The 20,590-nt window shown below is 44.2% G+C and overlaps 2 protein-coding genes across 3 annotated transcripts; both read right to left on the bottom strand.

Moving 5' to 3' along the window:
* Positions 1–1,477: 1,477 nt before the first annotated feature.
* tbc1d2 (TBC1 domain family, member 2) lies at positions 1,478–15,355 on the bottom strand. 2 transcript variants are annotated; one of them, XM_034543657.1, is made up of 16 exons: positions 15,245–15,355; positions 14,872–14,992; positions 13,600–13,720; positions 13,349–13,464; positions 12,979–13,208; positions 11,804–12,073; positions 11,543–11,647; positions 9,988–10,098; positions 9,728–9,900; positions 9,529–9,640; positions 9,124–9,321; positions 8,324–8,511; positions 7,824–7,944; positions 7,329–7,514; positions 3,491–3,612; positions 1,478–1,852 (listed from the first exon to the last, which is right to left on the bottom strand). In XM_034543657.1, the coding sequence occupies exons 2-16, from the start codon at positions 14,972–14,974 to the stop codon at positions 1,651–1,653; spliced, it is 2,358 nt and encodes a 785-aa protein (XP_034399548.1). In that variant the 5' UTR covers positions 14,975–14,992; positions 15,245–15,355; the 3' UTR covers positions 1,478–1,650. The 2 variants fall into 2 exon arrangements, with proteins under 2 accessions (XP_034399548.1, XP_034399549.1); XM_034543658.1 differs by lacking the exons at positions 13,600–13,720; positions 14,872–14,992; positions 15,245–15,355 and having other exon boundaries at positions 8,324–8,526; positions 12,979–13,410.
* Positions 15,221–18,621, bottom strand: LOC117737248 (basic salivary proline-rich protein 3-like). Its single transcript, XM_034543017.1, has 2 exons — positions 18,463–18,621; positions 15,221–16,685 (listed from the first exon to the last, which is right to left on the bottom strand). Exon 2 carries the CDS (start codon positions 16,679–16,681, stop codon positions 15,221–15,223), a length of 1,461 nt encoding a protein of 486 aa, XP_034398908.1. The 5' UTR covers positions 16,682–16,685; positions 18,463–18,621.
* Positions 18,622–20,590: the final 1,969 nt, after the last annotated feature.

Consider the following 20,590-nt stretch of genomic DNA (forward strand, 5'->3'; position numbering starts at 1 on the left):
GTCCTGGTGTTCTCATGTTCTATGTGTGTCCTGGTGTTCTCATGTTCTATGTGTGTCCTGGTGTTCTCATGTTCTATGTGTGTCCTGGTGTTCTCATGTTCTATGTGTGTCCTGGTGATCTCATGTTCTATGTGTGTCCTGGTGTTCTCATGTTCTATGTGTGTCCTGGTGTTCTCATGTTCTATGTGTGTCCTGGTGTTCTCATGTTCTATGTGTGTCCTGGTGATCTCATGTTCTATGTGTGTCCTGGTGTTCTCATGTTCTATGTGTGTCCTGGTGTTCTCATGTTCTATGTGTGTCCTGGTGATCTCATGTTCTATGTGTGTCCTGGTGTTCTCATGTGTGTCCTGGTGTTCTCATGTTCTATGTGTGTCCTGGTGTTCTCATGTTCTATGTGTGTCCTGGTGTTCTCATGTGTGTCCTGGTGTTCTCATGTTCTATGTGTGTCCTGGTGTTCTCATGTTCTATGTGTGCTTCATGTCCCAGCTGTTTTACATGTAGTTTCTCCAGCAAAGTTCTTCTCTCAAACGGGTCTTGGAAGAGAAGTGCTCCTCTCGTCATCTCGTTTAAAACGAGATGACGAGAGCCGGATGACTTTTAGGACGCTGATTGGCTAAACTGCTTCTTAGACCCGCCTCTTTTGGGCCAAACCGACTTGTCTCCAGCGCAGCTGAGACGTGCCGACAGGCGGAGAGGACGTGCAGGAAGTGCAGCGAATGCATATATTTTGCGCAGATATCCTATTTTACAAATATTATATATTCCATAATTTGTATAATTTATTAATTTTAATATTATATATATATTTTTGTGTCGCTCTGTTATTTTCCTCAATAACTAAAGTCAGAGAAAACTGGAGAGAGGAAACTTTTTGACATAATTTATCATCTTTCCACTCCACGTGAGGCTGATAATTCCCGAGTGTCGGGTTTGATGACTTATATAATTTAAAGACACAGAACATAATATAAATACCACACTCAGTTTGTTTAACAGGTAAAAGATGCAAGTGAGGGAAACAGGGATTGAATTAAGAGACCTCCACTCTTTAGTGGCCTCAGTCTCAGAAGATCCCCAACAGGAAGGACCTGGTGTGTGCCCGCAAATAACAATACGTTGTGAATTTTTCAATTGCTTTATTATTTTTTTAAACGTATGTAAAATGTCCATCATCCTCATCACTACTCCCAAAGAGCATTTAGCCCCGCCTCTCAGGGGCTAAAGGTATATATATATATATATATATATATATATATATATATATGTATATATATATATTATATATGTATATATATATATTATATATTTATATATATTTAATATATATATATATATATATATGTATATATAATATATATATATATATATTAAATATATATATATATATATATATATATATATATATTAAATATATATGTATATATATATATATTAAATATATAATATATATATATATAATATATATATGTGTCCTGGTGTTATATAATATATATATATATATATATATATGAGTAAAGAATCCGTTGAGCCGTCATAAGTAAAGTGGTGCGTGGGATATATATATATAGATATATATGTATATATATATCTATATATATATATATGAGTACAGAATCCGTTGGGCCGTCATAAGTAAAGTGGTGCGTGGGATCAGAGCTCCTCGTCGTCCTCGCTGACCGCCGCGTCCAGCTCCTTGTCTCTGCGCTCGGCGCTCTCCGTGACGAACTCCCTCTGCTGCTCCTCCAGCTCGCGCAGCTCTCCCTGCAGACGAGCCAGGTGAAGCGCCCGGCGGTTCCTCAGCAGGCGGCCGGGGAACGGGTTCATGTCGTTGAAGGCGATGCCCGTCAACCTCCTGCGGGAGCAGACCACGGTTAACGGCCGGTGTCCTTATGGGACTTCCACTGCCTTGATTCAAGCAGCTGGAGAACGACCAGAGACAGAAAGACTCATCCGCCATGGAGCTCACTGTACGGTATACAGGGGGCAGCGTCACATGCAGTATGTTGAGCACCAGCAGGGGGCAGCGTCACATGCAGTATGTTGAACACCAGCAGGGGGCAGCGTCACATGCAGTATGTTGAGCACCAGCAGGGGGCAGCGTCACATGCAGTATGTTGAACACCAGCAGGGGGCAGCGTCACATGCAGTATGTTGAACACCAGCAGGGGGCAGCGTCACATGCAGTATGTTGAGCACCAGCAGGGGGGCAGCGTCACATGCAGTATGTTGACCACCAGCAGGGGGCAGCGTCACATGCAGTATGTTGAACACCAGCAGGGGGCAGCGTCACATGCAGTATGTTGAACACCAGCAGGGGGCAGCGTCACATGCAGTATGTTGAACACCAGCAGGGGGCAGCGTCACATGCAGTATGTTGAGCACCAGCAGGGGGCAGCGTCACATGCAGTATGTTGAGCACCAGCAGGGGGCAGCGTCACATGCAGTATGTTGAGCACCAGCAGGGGGGCAGCGTCACATGCAGTATGTTGAACACCAGCAGGGGGCAGCGTCACATGCAGTATGTTGAACACCAGCAGGGGGCAGCGTCACATGCAGTATGTTGAACACCAGCAGGGGGCAGCGTCACATGCAGTATGTTGAGCACCAGCAGGGGGCAGCGTCACATGCAGTATGTTGAACACCAGCAGGGGGGCAGCGTCACATGCAGTATGTTGAACACCAGCAGGGGGGCAGCGTCACATGCAGTATGTTGAACACCAGCAGGGGGGCAGCGTCACATGCAGTATGTTGAGCACCAGCAGGGGGCAGCGTCACATGCAGTATGTTGAACACCAGCAGGGGGCAGCGTCACATGCAGTATGTTGAGCACCAGCAGGGGGCAGCGTCACATGCAGTATGTTGAGCACCAGCAGGGGGCAGCGTCACATGCAGTATGTTGAACACCAGCAGGGGGGCAGCGTCACATGCAGTATGTTGAACACCAGCAGGGGGGCAGCGTCACATGCAGTATGTTGAACACCAGCAGGGGGGCAGCGTCACATGCAGTATGTTGAGCACCAGCAGGGGGCAGCGTCACATGCAGTATGTTGAGCACCAGCAGGGGGCAGCGTCACATGCAGTATGTTGAACACCAGCAGGGGGCAGCGTCACATGCAGTATGTTGAGCACCAGCAGGGGGCAGCGTCACATGCAGTATGTTGAACACCAGCAGGGGGCAGCGTCACATGCAGTATGTTGAACACCAGCAGGGGGCAGCAGAGTACTACTATGAACCAGGTTGTTCATGTTAATAAAGTAATACTATGAACCAGGTTGTTTATGTTAATAAAGTAATATATGAACCAGGTTGTTTATGTTAATAAAGTAATATATGAACCAGGTTGTTTAACGTAGTTTAGTGAAGGTGGAGATCCTCATGAACTTTCCTTCCCATCTTTCCTTGACCCCGTGACGTGTTCCACAGAGGTCAAGGTCAAGAGGTTAGGAAAGGAAGCGAGGAGGTCATTTCCTTTGACTACCTGACCTTTACCTGCCGTCAGAGATGGTCTTGGTGAAGAAGCGCAGGTACTGGTAGATCTCCACGCCGTCGTGGATCTTCAACATGTCGTCCTCTTTGTATTTGAGGAGAGCCAGAGCGTACCTGAAGATCACCTTCAACACAGAGCCATGCAGCTGTCAATCTAATCACAGGTTTAGTCAGAAAATACACTTTTAACAGTGAGGACGTTTGAACAAAGTGAGTGTGTTCTTGTGTGTAGCTGTGGTGGTGTGTTTGTGTGTGTTTGTGTGTGTTTGTGTGTGTTTAGGTGTGTTTAGGTGTGTTTATGTGTGTTTATGTGTGTTTATGTGTGTTTGTGTGTGTTTGGGTGTGTTTGGGTGTGTTTGGGTGTGTTTGGGTGTGTTTGGGTGTGTTTAGGTGTGTTTAGGTGTGTTTGGGTGTGTTTGGGTGTGTTTGGGTGTGTTTGGGTGTGTTTAGGTGTGTTTGGGTGTGTTTGTGTGTGTTTAGGTGTGTTTGGGTGTGTTTAGGTGTGTTTGGGTGTGTTTAGGTGTGTTTGTGTGTGTTTGTGTGTGTTTGTGTGTGTTTGGGTGTGTTTGTGTGTGTTCGGGTGTGTTTGGGTGTGTTTAGGTGTGTTTAGGTGTGTTTAGGTGTGTTCGGGTGTGTTTGGGTGTGTTCGGGTGTGTTTAGGTGTGTTTAGGTGTGTTTGGGTGTGTTTGGGTGTGTTTGGGTGTGTTCGGGTGTGTTCGGGTGTGTTTAGGTGTGTTTAGGTGTGTTTGGGTGTGTTTGGGTGTGTTTAGGTGTGTTTGGGTGTGTTTAGGTGTGTTTGGGTGTGTTTAGGTGTGTTTGTGTGTGTTTGGGTGTGTTTGTGTGTGTTTGGGTGTGTTTAGGTGTGTTTGGGTGTGTTTAGGTGTGTTTGTGTGTGTTTAGGTGTGTTTGGGTGTGTTTGGGTGTGTTTAGGTGTGTTTGGGTGTGTTTAGGTGTGTTTGTGTGTGTTTGGGTGTGTTTGTGTGTGTTTGGGTGTGTTTGTGTGTGTTCGGGTGTGTGTTTGGGTGTGTTTAGGTGTGTTTGGGTGTGTTTGGGTGTGTTCGGGTGTGTTTAGGTGTGTTTAGGTGTGTTTAGGTGTGTTTAGGTGTGTTTAGGTGTGTTTGTGTGTGTTTAGGTGTGTTTGGGTGTGTTTGGGTGTGTTTATGTGTGTTTGGGTGTGTTTGGGTGTGTTCGGGTGTGTTTAGGTGTGTTTAGGTGTGTTTGGGTGTGTTTGGGTGTGTTCGGGTGTGTTTGGGTGTGTTCGGGTGTGTTTAGGTGTGTTTAGGTGTGTTTGGGTGTGTTTGGGTGTGTTTAGGTGTGTTTAGGTGTGTTTGGGTGTGTTTAGGTGTGTTTGGGTGTGTTTAGGTGTGTTTGTGTGTGTTTAGGTGTGTTTGGGTGTGTTTGGGTGTGTTTAGGTGTGTTTGGGTGTGTTTAGGTGTGTTTGTGTGTGTTTGGGTGTGTTTGTGTGTGTTTGGGTGTGTTTGTGTGTGTTCGGGTGTGTGTTTGGGTGTGTTTAGGTGTGTTTGGGTGTGTTTGTGTGTGTTCGGGTGTGTTTAGGTGTGTTTAGGTGTGTTTAGGTGTGTTTAGGTGTGTTTGGGTGTGTTTAGGTGTGTTTAGGTGTGTTTAGGTGTGTTTAGGTGTGTTTGGGTGTGTTTAGGTGTGTTTGGGTGTGTTTAGGTGTGTTTGGGTGTGTTTGTGTGTGTTCGGGTGTGTTTGTGTGTGTTTAGGTGTGTTTAGGTGTGTTTGTGTGTGTTTGGGTGTGTTTGTGTGTGTTTGGGTGTGTTTGGGTGTGTTTGGGTGTGTTTAGGTGTGTTTGGGTGTGTTTGGGTGTGTTTAGGTGTGTTTGGGTGTGTTTGGGTGTGTTTAGGTGTGTTTGTGTGTGTTTGGGTGTGTTTGTGTGTGTTTGGGTGTGTTTGTGTGTGTTCGGGTGTGTGTTTGGGTGTGTTTAGGTGTGTTTGGGTGTGTTCGGGTGTGTTTAGGTGTGTTTAGGTGTGTTTAGGTGTGTTCGGGTGTGTTTGGGTGTGTTTGGGTGTGTTCGGGTGTGTTTAGGTGTGTTTAGGTGTGTTTAGGTGTGTTTAGGTGTGTTTGGGTGTGTTCGGGTGTGTTTGGGTGTGTTCGGGTGTGTTCAGGTGTGTTTAGGTGTGTTTGGGTGTGTTTGGGTGTGTTTGGGTGTGTTTAGGTGTGTTTAGGTGTGTTTGGGTGTGTTTAGGTGTGTTTGGGTGTGTTTGGGTGTGTTTGTGTGTGTTTAGGTGTGTTTGGGTGTGTTTAGGTGTGTTTAGGTGTGTTTAGGTGTGTTTGGGTGTGTTTGGGTGTGTTTAGGTGTGTTTGGGTGTGTTTGGGTGTGTTTGGGTGTGTTTGTGTGTGTTTAGGTGTGTTTAGGTGTGTTTAGGTGTGTTTAGGTGTGTTTGGGTGTGTTTGGGTGTGTTTAGGTGTGTTTGGGTGTGTTTGGGTGTGTTTGTGTGTGTTTAGGTGTGTTTGGGTGTGTTTAGGTGTGTTTAGGTGTGTTTAGGTGTGTTTAGGTGTGTTTGGGTGTGTTTGGGTGTGTTTAGGTGTGTTTGGGTGTGTTTGGGTGTGTTTGGGTGTGTTTGTGTGTGTTTAGGTGTGTTTAGGTGTGTTTGGGTGTGTTTGGGTGTGTTTAGGTGTGTTTAGGTGTGTTTAGGTGTGTTTGGGTGTGTTTGGGTGTGTTTGTGTGTGTTTGTGTGTGTTTGGGTGTGTTTGGGTGTGTTTGGGTGTGTTTAGGTGTGTTTGGGTGTGTTTGGGTGTGTTTAGGTGTGTTTGTGTGTGTTTGGGTGTGTTTGTGTGTGTTTGGGTGTGTTTGTGTGTGTTCGGGTGTGTGTTTGGGTGTGTTTAGGTGTGTTTGGGTGTGTTCGGGTGTGTTTAGGTGTGTTTAGGTGTGTTTAGGTGTGTTCGGGTGTGTTCGGGTGTGTTTAGGTGTGTTTAGGTGTGTTTAGGTGTGTTTAGGTGTGTTTGTGTGTGTTTGGGTGTGTTTGTGTGTGTTCGGGTGTGTGTTTGGGTGTGTTTAGGTGTGTTTGGGTGTGTTCGGGTGTGTTTAGGTGTGTTTAGGTGTGTTTAGGTGTGTTTAGGTGTGTTCGGGTGTGTTTGGGTGTGTTCGGGTGTGTTTAGGTGTGTTTAGGTGTGTTTAGGTGTGTTTGGGTGTGTTCGGGTGTGTTTGGGTGTGTTCGGGTGTGTTCAGGTGTGTTTAGGTGTGTTTGGGTGTGTTTGGGTGTGTTTAGGTGTGTTTAGGTGTGTTTGGGTGTGTTTAGGTGTGTTTGGGTGTGTTTGGGTGTGTTTAGGTGTGTTTGGGTGTGTTTAGGTGTGTTTAGGTGTGTTTAGGTGTGTTTAGGTGTGTTTAGGTGTGTTTGGGTGTGTTTGGGTGTGTTTAGGTGTGTTTGGGTGTGTTTGGGTGTGTTTGGGTGTGTTTGTGTGTGTTTAGGTGTGTTTAGGTGTGTTTGGGTGTGTTTGGGTGTGTTTAGGTGTGTTTAGGTGTGTTTAGGTGTGTTTGGGTGTGTTTAGGTGTGTTTAGGTGTGTTTGGGTGTGTTTAGGTGTGTTTAGGTGTGTTTAGGTGTGTTTGGGTGTGTTTAGGTGTGTTTGGGTGTGTTTGGGTGTGTTTGGGTGTGTTTGGGTGTGTTTAGGTGTGTTTGGGTGTGTTTGGGTGTGTTTGGGTGTGTTTGGGTGTGTTTGGGTGTGTTTAGGTGTGTTTGGGTGTGTTTGGGTGTGTTTGGGTGTGTTTGGGTGTGTTTAGGTGTGTTTGGGTGTGTTTAGGTGTGTTTGGGTGTGTTCGGGTGTGTTCTGGTGTGTTCGGGTGTGTTTGTGTGTCTTTGTGTGTCTTTGTGTGTGTGGTACCTTGGTGCCCTCATACAGGAAGGCGTCCCACAGCGGCAGCAGGATGTCGCTCGGCAGACTCTCCACGAACACGACCAGGAACCAGTTGAAGGTGATGAGAGACACGTCGACGCTGTGGTCCTCAAAGTGAGCCGCCAGTCTGGGAAGCTTCTCCACCAGGAAGTCCTTCAGCACCTGCTGGTCCGCCTGTACACACAAGAATCCATACCCAATAATCAACACCACTGAACATTCAATAACGCTGATAGCGTATATATATATATATATATATATATATATATATATATATATATATATTAAAAATAGTAGAATTATGTTACTTTTATGTTACCAGGAAAATATGGGAAATATGATGTTCACACTGAGAAATAAACAAAAACCAGTAACAGCTAAAGAAATCCTGTTTAACCAACTTCAAGATGGAAATATTACGTTTTATTAACGTCATTCTGTAGAAAGGAAGTGTGGTTCTGTCACGACGTTCTCCGTCCGTACCTGAGAGGCCACCAGCTTGTTAGTGTAGTAGTCCTGCGGCATGATGGCTTCCACCACCGCCACCAGACACCAGAAGGCGTCTTCTTCGCTCTGAAGGACCAGCAGAGCAATGGCCGCCAACCTAAGAGACACACGTGACGCGTCACATGACACATCACATGACACATCACATGACACATCACATGACACATCACGTGACCCATCACGCGTCACGTGACAGACAGTGTGCATCGGTTAAGATCGCTGAGATCTGGATTTGGGGGCCTGGGATTGGACAACGTCAACGAGGGTCCTCACATCTGTATCAAGCCCAGACAATATCCCAGAGCCCAGACCAGGGCCCAGACCAGGGCCCAGACCAGGGCCCAGACCAGGGCCCAGACCAGGGCCCAGGACAGACCTGTACAAGGTCCCACCTTCATGTATTTTAAACCTATACAAATCCACAGGCTTGTGAGTCGGGTCTCAGAAACCTTGCTTCAACAGAGGAAAACACATACCTGTTGAGTCCCTGGCAGTAGCCAATGGCAGGGTTCTGCCAGGAGAAGGCCAATAGGATGCGGCTAAGCTGCTGGAGGGCGGGGCTAGAGGGTGAGGAGAAGTGCTGATTTGTTGTCAGGGTGCGATGGAGGTCCAGCTGGATCTGTCTGGAGGCGGAATGAGGACACGTCCGACTCTTCTCACACAGCTGGAAACACAGCAGCTGGATTACTGGGAAGTTTTTAAACAGCTCCTACATCCAGGTGTGTTCAGGTGTGGACAGGTGTGTTCAGGTGTGTTCAGGTGTGTTCAGGTGTGGACAGGTGTGGACAGGTGTGTTCAGGTGTGTTCAGGTGTGTTCAGGTGTGGATCAGGTGTGGACAGGTGTGTTCAGGTGTGTTCAGGTGTGGACAGGTGTGTTCAGGTGTGGACAGGTGTGGTCAGGTGTGTTCAGGTGTTGTTCAGGTGTGTTCAGGTGTGTTCAGGTGTGGATCAGGTGTGGACAGGTGTGTTCAGGTGTGTTCAGGTGTGGACAGGTGTGGTCAGGTGTGTTCAGGTGTGTTCAGGTGTGTTCAGGTGTGGATCAGGTGTGGATCAGGTGTGTTCAGGTGTGTTCAGGTGTGGACAGGTGTGTTCAGGTGTGTTCAGGTGTGGACAGGTGTGTTCAGGTGTGTTCAGGTGTGGACAGTTGTGTTCAGGTGTGTTCAGGTGTTGTTCAGGTGTGTTCAGGTGTGTTCAGGTGTGTTCAGGTGTGGATCAGGTGTGGACAGGTGTGGACAGGTGTGGACAGGTGTGGGTCAGGTGTAAACCTTCTGTGTACCTGCTGGTAGCGCTGTGGGTGACGCTCCCTGATGGTCCTGGTTCTGGCTCGGACCACCCAGCGCCACACCTGCTGTCGGTACTCCCGAGGGATGCCGCCTCGCAGCAGAACTTTGAGCTCAGGTGAGGGACAGAGGTCATCGGACCTGCCGGCGAGGTACTGAGCCCAGCGACTCAACAGGGGGCGCTCTGCACCGTCCTGGAAGGAGAAGAGACGCACTTTTAAATACCACACCTGTCACATCGGCTTCCTCTTTCCTGGGTCAGACTTTTGAGTTAGAAAACCACTGCTTGTCGTCCTGATTTGTGCACCCACACCTCTCAAGACATCTCAGGGTCTACAGGTCTACAGGTCTACAGGCGTACAGGTCTACAGGTCTACAGGTCTACAGGTGAGGATTCATACCTGATGCAGCAGGTTGTGTGAGCGAATCTCCAGCGCCTGGATCTTTGCCAGCAGCTTCATGTCCTCCACCTCGTACTCCGGGATGATTTTAAAGCCATACTCATCGTGATCTCTGAGGACACAACACATTTCACACAAATCAAGGGACCGGGCGTTCCTGTTATTCTGTCCACCCCGCCGTTGTGAACGTCCTCGCTACCTGGCCACGGTAAGCTTGAGGGTGCTCTTCAGCTCTCCTTTCAGGGCCTCCTGGATCATCTTCTGGACGGCCCCCTGCTGGACCGGATCTAAAGATTTGGTCTCTTGCAGCTGCCGCAGGACGCCCAGGTAACGGCTCTCCACCTGACAGTTACTGGCCTCCAGGTAGGCGCACTGCAGCCAATCAGAAGGGAGGAAACGGAGCTTGAAGCTGAGTCAGATTTAACGAAACTTAAAAAAGGTGTTTCCAGCTGGACCCACCTTCACCATCAGACTCTTCTCCTGCTCAGAACTGGTTCTCCACAGGTTCGTCAGCTGGTGGATCTCAGAGTTCAGGAATTTGTTCTGAGTCTTGTAGGCCTCGATGTCGTCCTGAAGGATCGCAACGATTTCAAGTTCAAGAAGAAGGTGACACAGAACCTCTGCGTCCTGGTCTTTGTTGGACTCTTCTATGTTCATTCTTCTCAAAGGCCGTTCATAACTATGACGTCTCATGTCTCCAGAGAACGTGACGATTGTTAAAAGAGTCAATGTGAACGAGACAAAGCAAAACTCACGTCCCAACTGAAGGAACAGATTCAGTCCACACACACATTTTATAAGAGAATATAACATCGTTTTTTTGGGCCAGAATTAACTGAATTTAAAGCTACAGTTAAAATACATTAATTTGTGTATTTCTGTAATGTTTTTTTTCCATTTTTAAATCCAGCCGTTATTGTAATTGAAATGAGAGGTAAACGTTTGTTTATTATTAGAGTATTTATAATTCATCCAGTTAAATTTAAAAACTAATAATAAATATTGTTGGAGATATTATTTCTTTCTTTCTTTCTTTCTTTGATTTGACAGTCAGTTGTTGAATACATACAGACATGAAAGAACTGCTCGGCTACTTCAATACATATGGGACAAAATCATAAACTCTTTAACCTCCTCAGGTGTAACTGTGGAGGTCCTGGTCTGTGTTGGACCTAGAGGAGGTTCAGACTTCATCTACACTCTTTAACCTCCTCAGGTGTAGCTGTGGAGGTCCTGGTCTGTGTTGGACCTAGAGGAGGTTCAGACTTCATCTACACTCTTTAACCTCCTCAGGTGTAGCTGTGGAGGTCCTGGTCTGTGTTGGTCCTAGAGGAGGTTCAGACTTCATCTACACTCTTTAACCTCCTCGGGTGTAGCTGTGGAGGTCCTGGTCTGTGTTGGTCCTAGAGGAGGTTCAGACTTCATCTACACTCTTTAACCTCCTCGGGTGTAGCTGTGGAGGTCCTGGTCTGTGTTGGTCCTAGAGGAGGTTCAGACTTCATCTACACTCTTTAACCTCCTCAGGTGTAGCTGTGGAGGTCCTGGTCTGTGTTGGACCTAGAGGAGGTTCAGACTTCATCTACACTCTTTAACCTCCTCGGGTGTAGCTGTGGAGGTCCTGGTCTGTGTTGGTCCTAGAGGAGGTTCAGACTTCATCTACACTCTTTAACCTCCTCGGGTGTAGCTGTGGAGGTCCTGGTCTGTGTTGGTCCTAGAGGAGGTTCAGACTTCATCTACACTCTTTAACCTCCTCAGGTGTAACTGTGGAGGTCCTGGTCTGTGTTGGTCCTAGAGGAGGTTCAGACTTCATCTACACTCTTTAACCTCCTCAGGTGTAACTGTGGAGGTCCTGGTCTGTGTTGGACCTAGAGGAGGTTCAGACTTCATCTACACTCTTTAACCTCCTCAGGTATTTGTCTGTTTGTTGCTCTGAATATTTAGATGAAGCAGCGATGCACCTTTAGCTGATGATTTGTCAGTATTTATTCGTGTTGTTAATATAAACTTCATATACCTTCAGGTTCTCCATCTCTCGCTGAAGCTGTCTGGAGGTCTGAGAGTTCGAACCGCCATCAAAAGACATACATGAGGTCACCTGATCAGACAGCTTGATGATCACCTGGCAGGAAACCAGTGGAGGAAGTCATTGAACAAGCTTCCATCGCAGGTACAGAAGCATCTCAAGTCTTTCTGCTCCGACCCTCCCAATGAGGACATGAAACCATGAACCACGACAGGTGTAGAAGCAGGTGTTTGTCCTCAGGTGTGACCTCACCTCCTGCTTGGCGTTGTCCTTCTCCACCAGCATGTCGATGTTTTCTTGCAGCTCGGCCAGAAGCGCGTCCCTCTGAGCCAGGCTCCCCTGAGCGGCCTCCGCCTCCTTCTTCGCCTCCTCCAGTCGGCCTCGCAGGTCGGCCGCCTGACGCTCGCGGTGTCGCAGCAGCTCCAGACGCTCCTGCTCACCTTTCTCCACCAAGAACTCAGCACAGGTTCGCTTCTCCAGCTGAGACGCCTCCAAGGCTTTGTGGAGGATCCAAACCAGCTCCTGGACAGGATTGTTATTATTATAACTATTATTATATTATTATCGTTATTATAGTTATTATTGTAACTATATTCTGTATTTATATCATTACTTTTATTATAAATATCATCATTATTATAACTATTATATTTATACTATTATCATTATTATTGTAACAATATTCTGTATTTATATTAATATCATTACTTGTATTATCAACATCATCATTATTATTATTATTATTATTATAACTATTATTATATTTATACTATTATCATTATTATAGTTATTATTGTAACTATATTCTGTATTTATATCATTACTTGTATTATCAACATCATTATTATTATTATTATTTTAACTATTATTATATTTATACTATTATCATTATTATTGTAACTATATTCTGTATTTATATCATTACTTTTATTATAAACATCATTATTATTATTATTATTATTATTATTATTATAACTATTATTATATTTATACTATTATCATTATTATAGTTATTATTGTAACTATATTCTGTATTTATATTATTATCATGACTTTTATTATCAACATCATTATTATTATTATAACTATTATTATATTTATATTATTATCATTATTAGTTATTATTGTAACTATATTCAGTATTTATATTAATATCATTACTTTTATTATCAACATCATCATCATTATTATTATTTTAACTATTATTATATTTTTCTATTTCTATCATTATTATTATTTATTTTTTAAATTATTTTAATATATATTTTTTTAATCATTATTATCATCATTATTATAATAATATTCAATTATTATTATCATTCTTTTTTATTATTATTATCATTATTGTTTTTAATTATTATCATAATACACCTCTCTGTAGCTGACATTAAAACATTAAAGCCGGATCAATAAGCGTTATTGATCACCTTCTGAGCTTTCACGTCCTCCAGCAGCATCCGTTTCTCCTGCTGGAGACGAGACGTCCGGTCGGAGGACAGAGTGTCTCTGCAGAGGACCATCAGAGGGGACGAGCTGCGGCTCTTCGTCCTCCTGCTTCGACCGTCCAACAGCGAAGGCGAGTCCGGGGGCGCCGGGCCCGCTGCCTCGGCCAATGAGAGGGGAGGGGGCGGAGTCTCAACGGACATCACCTTGGGAGCTGGAGAGAATAAAAAAACGTGACAGGAGGTGTGACATCGAGTCCCCCGAGTCGGGACAGGTGAGCGTTCCGGAGGGGTCGGACGTGTATGAGCATGTGTAAAGGATGACACGTGTTATGATTAATATTCAAACTGCTACTTATTGGGTGAGAAGTGCTCGTGGAGTTCAGGGAGATCCCCGGTGGGGCGTCGGCGTGAACCACACCCTGAGTCCACTCCTGAGACGCCCTCTTACGGAGACTGTGGACGGAGTTCCTGCACACAACAATAAAACAATAGGTTTGGTCCTCGTAGATCAGCAGCGACGTGGAGGCGCCGAGGCTCATGGGAAACGTAGTCTCTCTCTCTTTGCTGCTGACACAGACGCGCCAACGGGACGACGTCACTCACTGGATCTCGATGAGCGGGTGTTTGATGGACATGTTGGCGAGCGGCGTCCGCGGCGTGGGCCCGTTGGCCGCCTCCTCCCCCACCAGACCCGGCGGCCCGCTCAACACGGGCAGGAAGTCACCTGCAGAAAGGTCAGTCTACTCATTTTCTGTTCATCATTCTTATAACGCAGTTCATAACTATTCAGTAAAGACACACCCACTTCCTGTCCAGGACCAAGACGAGAGACCACAAGGACGTGACTAGACAAGGTAAATCAAAAGATAAAGCCATGACACTTACAGTAGAACCATCGTCAGACCAGTAGAACCATTGTCATACCAGTAGAACCATCATCAGACCAGTAGAACCATCGTCAGACCAGTAGAACCATCATCAGACCAGTAGAACCATCGTCAGACCAGTAGAACCATCGTCAGACCAGTAGAACCATCATCAGACCAGTAGAACCATTGTCATACCAGTAGAACCATCATCAGACCAGTAGAACCATCGTCAGACCAGTAGAACCATCGTCAGACCAGTAGAACCATCATCAGACCAGTAGAACCATTGTCATACCAGTAGAACCATCATCAGACCAGTAGAACCATCATCAGACCAGTAGAACCATCATCAGACCAGTAGAACCATCGTCAGACCAGTAGAACCATCATCAGACCAGTAGAACCATCATCAGACCAGTAGAACCATTGTCAGACCAGTAGAACCATCGTCAGACCAGTAGAACCATCATCAGACCAGTAGAACCATCGTCAGACCAGTAGAACCATCGTCAGACCAGTAGAACCATCGTCAGACCAGTAGAACCATCGTCAGACCAGTAGAACCATCATCAGACCAGTAGAACCATCATCAGACCAGTAGAACCATTGTCAGACCAGTAGAACCATCGTCAGACCAGTAGAACCATCGTCAGACCAGTAGAACCATCATCAGACCAGTAGAACCATTGTCAGACCAGTAGAACCATCGTCAGACCAGTAGAACCATTGTCAGACCAGTAAAACCATCGTCAGACCAGTAGAACCATTGTCAGACCAGTAGAACCATCGTCAGACCAGTAGAACCATCATCAGACCAGTAGAACCATCATCAGACCAGTAGAACCATTTGAGGTGTTTCTAACTTCCTGTCTGTATCCAAATATGATATTAAATAAATATTAAAAAAGTGGACGTCGTCATGGTGATGTAATGTACAGACCATAATGTACTGTATGTGCTGTAATGAGGAGACCGTAAACTCATGTTTACGATGTTTACTTCTCACCTGCAGTGTTGTTGTTGTTGTTGTTGTTTGTCAGGTCTGGACAGGTGGATTTCCATCTGTGCTGCCAGCGTTTCACCTGCAGCTGCTGCAGCCAATAGAGCATCAGATCCTGGGTCACGGCCTGCGTATAGAACATATAGATAATATATAAACATAGACACATTCAAAGGGACGGCGTGGAGCCTGAATGCTGGTTTCACTGGTTGAGTAAACCATTAAACCATGAAACCAGGTGAGGTGTATGTCTCACTGGTTGATTGACCCATTAAACCAGGTGAGGTGTATGTCTCACTGGTTGATTGACCCATTAAACCAGGTGAGGTGAGAAGTCTGAGGACATACACTATCCCTAACAGACTGGGTGGGCTCCTACCTTGAGGATGAAGGTGCGTTCAGGTGTCCTGATGTGGAAGGTGCCCCTCTCGGCCTTCAGCGGGTAGGTGAAGGTGGCGCTGCAGAGGTCCACCTGGCCGAGTGGCGTCACATCCTGTGGCGTGCGGTAGTAGAACAGCTGGTTCTTCTTCTCCTCATAGGTGAACCAGCGCTGCTTCCAACCCCTCAGGGGCCCCCCCTGCTTCTGCAGGAAGCCACACAGTTTAGGGACACCTGCAGGAGAAATCAGAATGCGGGGCCCCACCTGGTCACAGAACACCTCTTTGGTGAGAGGCGGAGCCTGGACCGGAAGTGCCAGGGTCAAACCTTCGGTCGGAGAAGGCTGGTTGGAAGGAGGAGGAGCCTGCTGGGTGTTCAAATGAAGAGGAGGAGGAACCTGCTGGGTGCTCAGGTGAGGAGAAGAAACCTGCTGGGTGTTCAGGTGAGGAGAAGAAGCCTGCTGGGTGTTCAGGTGAGGAGAAGAAGCCTGCTGGGTGTCCAGGTGAGGAGGAGGAGTTGGAGCCTGCTGGGTGCTCAGGTAAGGAGGAGGAGCGTGCTGGGGGCTCAGTTGAGGAGGAAGAGGAGCCTGCTTGGTGCTCAGGTGAGGAGGAGGAGGAGCCTGCTTGGTGCTCAGGTGAGGAGGAGGAGTCTGCTGGGTACTCAGGTAAGGAGGAGGAGCCCGCTGGGTGCTCAGGTGAGGAGGAGGAGCCTGCTGGGTGCTCGGGTAAGGAGGAGGAGCCCGCTGGGTGTTCAGGTGAGGAGGAGGAGAAGACGGCTGCTTAGGGTTCAGGTGAGGAGGAGCACCCTGGATGGTCAGGTGAGGAGGCGAAGATGGCTGCTGGGTGTTCAGGTGAGGTGGAGGAGCCCACTCCGTATTCTTGTAAGGAGGAGGAGGATCTTGGTGGTCCCGAAGCCTCTCAGGTGAGGTTGAAGTGAGTTTCTCTGAAGCTGGATTCCGATGGTTTTGCTGGTCTTTGGACTCAAAGATGTGGAGCTCGAGAAGAGCATTCAGGAAAGGTGGATCCGGTTCTGGCTGAATCATCGGAGGAAGAGAACCATGTGTTTTCCGTTCCTCTACAGGAAGAGGATATAGTCCAGTTTGATCCGGTCTCGCCGGAGAAGCCGGAGAGTCTCTCAGTAGTTGATCTTGTTTGGTTTGAGAACCTTCTAATGTCTGTTCTTCAGCCACAGGATCCTCGTTGATTCTGCGTTCGGTGAGACGCAGACGGTCTGGTTTCTCTGCAGTCCGTTTGGTCTCTGCTGGACTCTGGCGGTTCTGGGACCTGGGCAGCAGAACGACCGACTCTCTGCTGTGCCGGTTGTCCTCCTCAGAAGCTGAGATCCAATCGGCGGGTTGAAGTGTGTCCTCATCGGAGCGGGCAGGAAGCCGGCGAGACGAGGCACCGCTGGGATTTCCTGTTGTGCTGCTTCCAGCCATCGCTCTGCAAACAGAAAGGATTCATGAAACGGAGACGCTGAAAACCCTCAGACAGGAAGTATGAAACTGAGGTTCTTTTGGGGTTCAGAACCATTGCATCAAGAATCTGAGAACAGTTTGGGATCCTCGTATCAAATAACGTCCTTCTTTAAACTAACATGAATCCAGTTCAGCTACTGAAGAACGTCCAGCAGGTGCTGAAGTCCTTTTGAATCTTTAGAACGTCCCTGTGAACCTTTAGAACGTCCTTGTGAACCTTTAGAACGTCCAGCAGCTGCTGAAGTCCTTGTGAACCTTTAGAACGTCCCTGTGAACCTTTAGAACGTCCAGCAGCTGCTGAAGTCCTTGTGAACCTTTAGAACGTCCTTGTGAACCTTTAGAACGTTTAGAACGTCCTTGTGAACGTTTAGAACGTCCTTTTGAACCTTTAGAACGTCCAGCAGCTGCTGATGTCCTTGTGAACCTTTAGAACGTCCTTTTGAACCTTTAGAACGTCCAGCAGCTGCTGATGTCCTTGTGAACCTTTAGAACGTCCTTGTGAACCTTTAGAACGTCCAGCAGCTGCTGATGTCCTTGTGAACCTTTAGAACGTCCTTGTGAACCTTTAGAACGTCCAGCAGCTGCTGATGTCCTTGTGAACCTTTAGAACGTCCTTGTGAACCTTTAGAACGTCCAGCAGCTGCTGATGTCCTTGTGAACCTTTAGAACGTCCTTGTGAACCTTTAGAACGTCCAGCAGCTGCTGATGTCCTTGTACGTCTTCCTCTTCTTCACTGTATTTCAAACTGTTTATATTTATAGAAGTATATATATATATATATATATATATATATATATATATATATATACACATACACACTTCATCTTCTAGCTTTGTGTAACTCTAAATGACAGTGTGAAGTATGTTGTCCTTGTTAAGAAGTATTTAAACACAGTTTTGCTACAGTGTGTTCTATCAGACTCTCTAAACTCTAAGGAGTGATTTCTGCAGTAATGAGCCTTAATGACAGGAAGGAACCGCCCTCACATCTCTGTTACATCACTTTATACATTCTGTACCGCCGTGCTATTGCACAACTTCACACATTATTTATATATTATACGACGAAGATAGAGAATGAAGAACACTAATAAACACTAATAATAATAATAATGTACACTAATAAACTGATAATAATAATTAACACAAAAAACACTGATAATAATAAACACTGATAATAATAAACACTGATAATAATAATAATAATAAACACTGATAACAATAAATACTGATAATATTGATCATAATAATAAAGTTGGATGATAATAACATAGATAAACTTGATAATAATAAACATGATATTGATGTAATAATAAATGAAAATAATAATAATAAACACTAATAATAATAATAATAATAAACACTGATAATAATAATAATAATAATAATAATAAACACTGATAGTTATAATATTAATAATAATAATAAACACTAATAATACAAAAACACTGATAATAATGATAATAATAATAAACACTGATAATAATATTAATAATAAACACTGATATTAATAATAAGACACTGATAATAATAATAATAATAAACACTGATAATATTAATAATAATAAACACTGATATTAACAATAATAGACACTGATAATATTGCTCATTATAACAATAAACTCTAAACATAATAATAATGATAAACACTAATAACACACACACACACACACACACACACACACACACACACACACACACAACGTGTCCTCGCCTGTTCAGAAACACACCTGAGCGTTTACCTTAAGGGGCGTGGCCTGAACACACCCCGCTGGTCTGGATCCTGTTTGTAAACTTGTTCTGTTTTTCTTCTTCTCTTGTTGTCTTCGTGGACTTCTTCTCCCTCTTCGTCTCCCTCTTCTTCTTCTTCTTCTTCTTCTTATCCTTCTTCTCTTTCTCTTCCTCCCTCTTTTTCTTCTTCTCCTTCTTTCGTTAATCCGGTTCTCTTCCTCTCTAGCCGGTTCCCTTCTTCTCTCCTCTGCTCGATTCAAAGCACCGCGACAACACACGTCACTTTTCGGTTGTATTTCAAAATAAGATGTAGTTTTGAAACGTTCTAGCTTCGTGCTTTTCAAAATAAAAGATGCCACATGGCAAAATAAGCAGTGAGCCTCTTCAGATATCTGATATCCGGTGACGTGACGTCACTAGTGTTATTATTATAAGGCCAGAGGTGATAGGATCACCACAATGTTAATGTGTATGATAATCTATTTACCTATTTTTGTCATTTTTGCTTCAATAACAAAGTATTTATTGCACAAATCTGTGTAATTCATTTTAATTCAACTTATTTTGTATAAACCCCTGGTGACCCTGTGTTTAACGCTATGCATTGTGGGTATGAAGGGCTCCAGGTGCCCTCAAACACATGTGATCTCGCTGAAGATGATTATAGTGTTTATATAACCATATATAAAATAATAATTAATGTTATTGATGCCATATTGTGATGGGAGAAATATTTTGTTAAAGATACTTTTAATGTGAAACTTTAAACTTCCTGCCCAGTAATCACAAGACAACAAGCACAGATTCAATTTTCAATTTTATTATTTTTCTTACAAAACAAATATATATAAGAAATGATAAATATAAAAAGTCGACATTGTTACAAACAGGTTTATACTGCAGAGTTTCATCAAACAGCAGGGGTATTCACACGAGATGAGGAGCGGAAACATGGACATGCAACTGGTCCTGGATCAGCTTTATCCGATCAGGGAGGTGCTTTATGACAAGTGGGAACTGGTCCTGGATCAGCTTCATCAGGGAGTTGCTTTATTTAAAAGACAGGAACACCAAACTGGAGCCAATTTGAACCATTATTTTACTCTAATTGATGTAAATGCTAAATGTCTTTAACATCTATATATATTTATATATATAATTTATATATGCAATATATATATACCATATATTTATATATAAATATATATATAAATATAATGTATATATGCAATATATATACAATATACAGTATATATTAACAGTAATATACATTTAATCTGAGAAATAAATAAGTATTTAATAGCATTTAGTAAATTACCTCAGTTGTTCATACGTGTTCCACACAGTTACCATTGCTATGACAACAGGAACATTTTGAAGACAGAATCAACATCAAGTTATTGGTAAAACAAGTAAACTGAAAACTAATGGTAGACTATAGTAAACTGACTAAACTATGGTAAACTATGGTAAACTGACTATAAACTATGGTAAACTGACTATAAACTATGGTCAGTTAACTGAAAATGAATGGTAAACTAACGGTAAACTATGGTAAATTAATTGTAAACTATGGTAAACTAATGATAAACTATGGTAAATTAACTGTAAACTATGGTAAACTAACGGTAAACTATGGTAAACTAACTGTAAACTAACGGTAAACTATGGTAAACTAACTGTAAACTATGGTAAACTATGGTAAACTAACGGTAAACTAACTAACTGTAAACTATGATAAACTAACGGTAAACGATGGTAAACTAACTGTAAACTATGGTAAACTGACTATAAACTATGGTAAACTAACTGTAAACGATGGTAAACTAACTGTAAACTATGGTAAACTAACTGTAAACTATGGTAAACTAATGATAAACTATGGTAAATTAACTGTAAACTATGGTAAACTAACGGTAAACTATGGTAAACTAACTGTAAACTATGGTAAACTAACTGTAAACGATGGTAAACTAACTGTAAACTATGGTAAACTAACTGTAAACTATGGTAAACTAACTGTAAACTATGGTAAACTAATGGTAAACTATGGTAAACTAACGGTAAACTATGGTAAACGATGGTAAACTAACTGTAAACTATGGTAAACTAACTGTAAACTATGGTAAACTAACGGTA

This window comes from Cyclopterus lumpus, chromosome 10 (assembly GCF_009769545.1).
Source record: "Cyclopterus lumpus isolate fCycLum1 chromosome 10, fCycLum1.pri, whole genome shotgun sequence".
NCBI lineage: Eukaryota > Metazoa > Chordata > Actinopteri > Perciformes > Cyclopteridae > Cyclopterus > Cyclopterus lumpus.

What these genes read in the sequence shown, in the direction of transcription:
- LOC117737248 (XM_034543017.1), bottom strand. Translation starts at nt 16,681, where the DNA reads ATGGCTGGAAGCAGCACAACAGGAAATCCCAGCGGTGCCTCGTCTCGC.
- tbc1d2 (XM_034543657.1), bottom strand. Translation starts at nt 14,974, where the DNA reads ATGCTCTATTGGCTGCAGCAGCTGCAGGTGAAACGCTGGCAGCACAGA. An exon ending in GAGCACTTCTCACCCAATAA is followed by an intron (nt 13,209 to 13,348) that starts GTAGCAGTTTGA and finishes TATTCTCTCCAG; the next exon opens with CTCCCAAGGTGATGTCCGTT. An exon ending in CACACAACCTGCTGCATCAG is followed by an intron (nt 9,322 to 9,528) that starts GTATGAATCCTC and finishes TTCTCCTTCCAG; the next exon opens with GACGGTGCAGAGCGCCCCCT.